This window comes from Cuculus canorus, chromosome 15, assembly GCF_017976375.1.
Source record: "Cuculus canorus isolate bCucCan1 chromosome 15, bCucCan1.pri, whole genome shotgun sequence".
Classification (NCBI taxonomy): Eukaryota; Metazoa; Chordata; class Aves; order Cuculiformes; family Cuculidae; genus Cuculus; species Cuculus canorus.
In genome coordinates this window covers 576,593-583,147 of record NC_071415.1, presented here as the reverse complement: position 1 = coordinate 583,147, position 6,555 = coordinate 576,593, and the positions used below count along the sequence as shown (strand labels likewise).

General features: G+C 68.1%; 1 protein-coding gene across 2 annotated transcripts; it reads right to left on the bottom strand.

The window, feature by feature from the left end:
* Window positions 1-567: 567 nt before the first annotated feature.
* On the bottom strand, window positions 568-6,075 carry RGS11 (regulator of G protein signaling 11). Of its 2 annotated transcripts, none has more exons than XM_054080650.1 (17): window positions 5,973-6,075; window positions 4,764-4,860; window positions 4,396-4,446; window positions 4,203-4,309; window positions 4,048-4,099; window positions 3,906-3,964; window positions 3,645-3,721; window positions 3,462-3,543; window positions 3,234-3,302; window positions 2,695-2,724; window positions 2,549-2,610; window positions 2,217-2,330; window positions 1,991-2,106; window positions 1,401-1,488; window positions 1,186-1,324; window positions 1,014-1,096; window positions 568-942 (listed from the first exon to the last, which is right to left on the bottom strand). In XM_054080650.1, exons 1-17 carry the CDS (start codon window positions 6,030-6,032, stop codon window positions 816-818), a joined length of 1,413 nt encoding a protein of 470 aa, XP_053936625.1. In that variant the 5' UTR covers window positions 6,033-6,075; the 3' UTR covers window positions 568-815. The 2 variants fall into 2 exon arrangements, with proteins under 2 accessions (XP_053936625.1, XP_053936626.1); XM_054080651.1 differs by having other exon boundaries at window positions 2,695-2,718.
* Between the last annotated feature and the right edge of the window lie 480 nt (window positions 6,076-6,555).

Below are 6,555 nucleotides of genomic sequence, written 5' to 3'. Positions count from 1 at the left end.
CTGAGCGCTGGTGGGTGCCAGCCCCCCTCGCCTTTACATAACCCCCTGCATTAATCCCCCACAGCTGGGCCTCGGCTCCGGGAAAGAGAATAATCCTGCCGCCCGATCCTTGGCCTCTGCTCAGATTAATGGACTGTGGGCAGGGAGAGCGGCTCAGCTGCCAACCCCGCGCTCTGCGTGCCACTGCCAGCCCGCAGGGCTCTTGCCGTTGGGTTTGCTGGCTGGAGGCGCTTCTGGCCGCACTCTAAAGGCCTTTTTTCTCCTCCCTGGGGGCTGTACGTGGGTGCAGCAGTGGCAGCAGGGTGGCTGAGCACCCCGAGTGCCAGCTTTGGGGTTGGTTTTTCCCTTTGGAGCGAGCAGAGCCGTGGGTGGTGTGTGTGCTGTGGGCACAAGTGTCGGGGGGGGGCTGGACCCCTCCCCAGGGGCTGCACTTCGCTGGGGTGCAGGGCTTGCTGCCAGCCCTGGGGGACACAAGTCCAGCCGCGAGGGGTGCCCGCCCCAACGTGCACCCCAGTGCCCCTTCCTCGAAAACTACGGACGCCGCAGGGTTTCCCCACGGGGGTTTTATTGTCTTGTGCGCAGGAGGAGGGGGTGACCCCGCACCAGGCCGGCTGGGTGCAGGGTCCCCGAGGGACAAGGGGGTGCAGGGACGTGAGTTGGGACTGGGGGCTGCCAGGGGGGATATATGGCTTCTCTCCATCAATGCTACTGCCGGCAGGATCCTGCGACGAGGCTGGGGCGTGCTGGGTGGGGGCTGCGGCCGAGCCAGAGGGTGCTGGGCTGGGGGCTCCCACGCCGGTGGGGGGCCAGGGCCCTCAGCTCTCTTCCTCGGGGACGGGGGCAGCCACGGGACTCTTGCTCCTCTCATCAACGTTGGCTGCAGGCACGAACAGGGCTGGGCTGGGGCTGGAGTGCCTCTGTTTGCGCATGAAGGGGAAGACCCTGTGGGCAGAGTGGGCTCAGCACCAGCGGGGACAACCCCAGCGCCCCGGGGCTCTGAGCCCTGCCCTCACCTCTTCTTGGTCTCTGGGGGGATGATGGCCTCAGCCAGGAGGTTCTTGTAGAGATCTGACTTGAGGAACCGTGGGTAGGAGTCCTGGGCGAGCAGAGGTGTGAGGCTGCTGCCCAGCCCAGCCCTGCCCTGCCCAGCCCAGCCCTGCCCTGCGCAGCCCTGCCCTCGCCCACCTTCTTCATCAGCATGTAGATGTGCATCTGGGCGTCATCCATCACGTAGCGGTGGGGCGTCTTGATACCTTCCAGTGTCCGCTCCATGGTCTTGCTATCGATGTTCACCCAGCGCGTGGCCCCGGGAGCCAGGAACTGCCTGGGGAATCAGAGCCCCGCAGTGAGATGTAGCACCTAAACCTTCTCCCTCAAACCCTTGGCCCGCAGGCACTCACTGGTAGATGGAGTCCACGATCTCAGAGATGCGGGACTGCTCCCCGTAGCGCAGCTCCTCACACGCCTCCCAGAAGCTCAGGTTCTCAGCTGGGGAGGAGGACACGGCGTTGGGGATGGTGACACAGCCCCCGGGCCATCACTGCTGGGTCTGTGGCTCAGCCAGTGGTGGGGTCAAAGCCCCTGGGATGGAACCAGCTGGTGCGAGGTGGGGCGGTGGGTCCTACGTGGGACCAGTAGGTGAGGAGCTACCAGGACAGGTTGGTCAAGAGGTGCCTGGGGTGGGAAGTGACAATGCTCTGTAGGGACAACTGTCTGCAGGGAGCCCTTAGAGCTGGGTTAGAGCTGCCCTGCGTAGAGTTGACCCTGCGGAGAGCTGCCTTAGACTCTGCTGGGGTGCGCGGGGGGCTTGGGGATGCCAGGATGGGGCAGTGGGTTTGGTGCTGCCGAGGGGGGGCAATGGATTAGGTGGTCCTCGGACACTGTGGTGAGTCTTCGAAAAGTTGGTGAGTCTGGGGGTGTGGGATGAGATGATGGATTTGGGGGTGCTGGGATTGGAGCAGTCGGGGGGTGCAGGGCTGGGGCTGCTCACCGCTGAACTCCTTCTTGAGGAATTCGAGGAGCTGTGCCCGGCCCAGGGGGTCGGTGATGAGTTCACTGAAGTTGAAGCCCCAGCGCTCCACACGCAGCTTCGTGGGGGTCGGCACCCTGCAGTTGACACCGGTGCTGGGGCTGGTCCATGGCACTGCCCAGCGCCCCATCCTGCACCTCGGGGTACGGTGGGGACAGGGACCGGCAGCCCCCGTGTGGGCTCTTACGTGGGGGCGTTCATGGCCCAGTACGTGGTGTCATCCGTGATCCAGGGGTTGCTGGGCAGGCAGCCAGACATGATGGGGTCGTGGGGCACGTACTGCTCGTTGAACTTGAGATACCTGCCAGGAGCGGTGGCTGGAGGTGGCCTGTGCCACCGTCCCATTGCTGCCACCAGCCCCAGCGGGGACAGGGCAGGGATGTGCTCGGGCTCCGCAATGCTCACGGAGCCTCCGCTCTGCTCCCCAGCCAGGGTGACGGCAGCACGGCTGCTGCAGGATGCAGCAGGGATGTGGGTGCCTTGGTCACCCCGATGGGGACCCTGCCGCTGGCCACTCACCCCTCGAGGCAGATGGAGGACTTCACCCTGGTCCTGGCCATGGCTTTCCTGCAGTACTCGATCTGGTGCCAGCCGTGGGGGAGACGTCAGGGGCACCCGGCAGCCCATGACCCCCCAGGAGCCACCCCCACCCTCACCCCGCTCACCTCCCGCTTGTAGTAATCCATGTTCTTGGTCTGCAAGAGACAAACGGAGCCAGGTGAGGGCATGGTGTGGCCAGGATGTTGTGCCCTGCCATTGCCACCCTGGGCAAAGACTCAGGCATCCGGACCCCCCTCTCAACCCCAGCACCCACAGCCCATCCCCGTGGCCTCCAGTCTCATCCCCCACACCCTTCCTGGCTCCCACGGCACAGCCAGCAGTGTGGACCCCGGCATCCATCCCCCAGCCCCAGCGTGGCACCGGCCCCATGTTAGTGGCACTTACGTGGGCAGAGGACATGGCACACAGCGCAGAGGAGAGAAAGCAGGAGGTTAGTGATGGGGGGGACTGGGGGTGCTGGGTTAGTGGGGCCAGGGGTGCTGGCACGGAGCGTGCTGGGGCAAACTTGCAGCCCCCCCAGGCTGGACAGGTGGATGGAGAGCTGGGGCACGCGTGGGCAGAGGCTGAGGGGTACATCCAGGCACCCCAGGGCAGCTCGGCGCCCTGGCACACGCGGCTGTGCCCACCAGCAGCCCCCACTCACCAGCTGGACACGGGTGGTGTGGCAGTTCCTGCGCTCGGGGCCCTGCTCCAGCACGTTGGGGGCTCCCGGCTGCAACGAGAGCATCGTGCCAAGGGTTGGTGGGACCCCCCTGTGCCCCCTAGCCCTGCTCACCAGGCGGGGACCAGTGCCGGCGCCTCGGTCCTCTGTGCCTGTGTAGGGCTGCAGCCAGCACCCAGCACCCCTTGCCCCCCGCCAGCCCATCCTCACCGGGGGCCGGTTGACGAGCCAGTACGCCTGCTCCTGGCAGTCGATGACAATGCGATCGCCCTTCCGCCGCTGCTTGGCCGCCCTGTCCGTGCACAGGCGGTGGGGAGGTGCTGGCACCCTGCCTGCCCCAGCACCCAAGGAGCGCCCCGAGGCGCGTCGGTGCCAGGCTGTGCCCTCACTCACCGGAGCTGCTCGCGCGCCTGCATCACCACAAAGTCCCACGTGTGGTTGATCCGCTTGTGCAGGAGGTTGTAGTTGTCCTGGGGAGTGGCAGCGGTGTTGTCACCCGAGTGGGTGCAGTGTGACACCCATGCCCTCACCTCGCTCGGGTCCTATCACCACTCCAGCAAAGGCAGAGACGGTGCCACCCTGTGGGTGAGCCCCTGCTCCGGGGTGAGCTGAGACCCCCTAACTCATCACAGGGGTGAGGAGGGCAGCGCTCACCTTCTCGTGCTCAATCAGGTTGCCCTGCTTGCGGATGTTCTTCTTCGCCAGGTAAATAGCTGCAAGAGAAGCAGCGGCACCTCAGGAGGAGCTGGGAAGGGGCTGCAGCCCACGCTGGTGCTGGCGGCACCGTGGCACCTACCGTAGTCCAGCTCCGTGGCCGGCCACTTGGTGCTGGTCCAGAAATAGGGGGTCTGTAGGGGTAGAGAGGCCGAGGTGCGGCGCTGTGGGTGCCGGGGTGCCAAGCTCGGGGAGCCCCGGGGCTGTGGCAGCACCCGCACCGCTGCTGGGGCGTACCTGGAAGCGGTAGGGCGACTCGTCTGCCCGCAGCACCAGGCTGCGGGGGTCTTTGAGGGGGTAGATGTACCCGTGCTTCACGATGAGGTTGCCAAGGTGCAGCGACTCTGGGGGAGCGGGAGCAGGGGCTGCACGGGGGCTCGGCAGCCCCGGTCACCCCTGTGGGGTTGGATGCCCACGCCAGGGCACTCACCCTCCTCGGTGATGCCATACTTCTGGATGAGCCACTCCACAATGTCATTCCCTGGGGACCAAGGCAGCGTTAGTGGGGTGCAATGGGGTCCCCCAGACTGGGCACGGGGGTGTTCCTGGGCTGGACATCTCGGCTTGGCACGGCAGATGCTGAGGGGTCACCCAGGGTGACGGGGGCTCTGCCAAGGACGTGCTGGGCCGCCCGCCCTGCTCAGCCGGTGCATAATTGATGCCAGCTGCAGCGCTGAGCACCAGCGGGCACGGGGAGGCGAGCACGAGGGGTGCCACGGGGCTGGGTGCAGGGTTGGGGCCACTCAGGGAGCACCCACACATTCCCCCACCCCACGTGTCCCTGATGCGGGCACCCACCTGTCATTGCATGGGGGATGACAGTGATGAGCAGGCGCTGGTTCCTCATCTTGATGCCCATATCAGGGTCCTGCATGCTGACGATCATCCGCTCCATCTGCCAAGCAAGTACCTGCCACGCTTAGTGTTCCAGCCTGGGAATCGGACCCGGGCACCGCCTGGCATCCCCACAGTGGATGTGGGCACCCCGTGCCCCCCCCCCCCCCCCAGCCTGTGCTGGGCACCCTGTGCCTATTCCAGGGACAGCCTGGCACCCATAGCTGGACCTCTGCACCCTTTGCCCATCCCAGGGACAGCCTGGCACCTAGGAACCGATCCTGGGCACCCCGTGCCCATCCCGGGACAGCCTGGCACCCCCAGCAGGTCCTGGGCACCCCGTGCCCATCTCGGGACAGCCTGGCACCCCGAGCGGGTCCTGGGCACCCCGTGCCCATCTCGGGACAGCCTGGCACCCCCAGCCGGTGCCGGGCACGCAGCAGCCCGATGGGCACACGGTCCCGGAGATGCGGGCACCCGGCTTCCAGGCAGCCCCGGGTTTGGGGCTCGAGCTGTGCCGGGGCTGCGGCAGCGCCCCGGGCCCGTGGGCAGCGCTGGGCACGCAGCTCCGGGGCGGTGCCCGGTGTCCCCGCGCTCCGGGGCTGCGGCTCCCCGGTGGTCCTGATGCCCGGTGCCCATGGTCCCAGCGCCCGGTCCCCACTGTCCCCACGGTGCCGGCGCTCGGTTCCCAGTTCCCACGGTCTCAGCGCCCGGTCCTCACTGTGCCGGTGCCCCGTCCCCCGGTACCCGTTCCCTGCGGTGCCGGTGCCCGGTTCCCACGGTGCCAGAGCCAGGTCCCCCTTGCGCCCCGTTCCCACGGTGCGAGCGCCCGGTCCCTAGGGAGCTGGTGGCCGGTCCCCACGGTGCAAACGACCGGTCCCCTCGGTCCCCGGTCCCCGTGCCTGTTCCCCTCGGTCCCTGGTCCGCACGGTGCCGGTTTCCCGTTCCCTCGGGTGCCGGTGCCCGGTCCCCAGGGTGCCCAAGCGCGTTCCCCTCAGTCTCCGGTTCCCACGGTGCCAGCCCCCATTCCCCCCGTTCCCCTCGGTCCCCACGGTGCCGGTTCCCCGGTCCCTAGGGCGCCAGCGCCCGGTTCCCACGGTGCCAGCTCCCGTGCGGGCTGCGGTGCCCGGCGCGGCGCCGCTGCCCGTGGGACCGGCGCCGGTGGCGGCTCACCTTGCGCAGACAGGGCATCTGGAGGCGGGGGTGCCGGCCGCGGGGGCCGCCGATGGGCATCGCGGGTGCGCGCCCCGCCCCGCCCCGCCTGACCGCGCCCCCGCCCCGCCCCGCAGCCCGGTACCGGCCCCGGCGGGGGGACCCGGTGGCCGCCGGGGGGGTGGGGGGGATATTGTGGAACGCTGTGGGAATGGCTGTGCGGGCAGGGAGGGGGGCGGGGGCAGAGGGAGTGCAGGATGAGGGCACGGGGCGGGTAGCACTTGCAGGGGGGATGCGGGACGAGGGCAGGGATGCGGGATGAGGGCAGGGATGCGGGACGAGGGCAGGGAGCGGGTAACTCTTGCAGGGGGGATGCAGGGGGCGGGTAGCACATACAGGCAGGATGCAGGGGGGATGCAGGATGAGGGCAGGGGGCGGATAGCACTTGCAGGGGTCATGCAGAGGGTGCGGGGGGATGCAGGATGAGGGCAGGGTGCAGGTGGTACTTGCAGGGGGGATGCAGGGGGCGGGTAGCACATACAGGCATGATGCAGGGTGCAGGAGGTGCAGGCAGTGCATGCAGGGGCGAAACAGGATGCGGGCA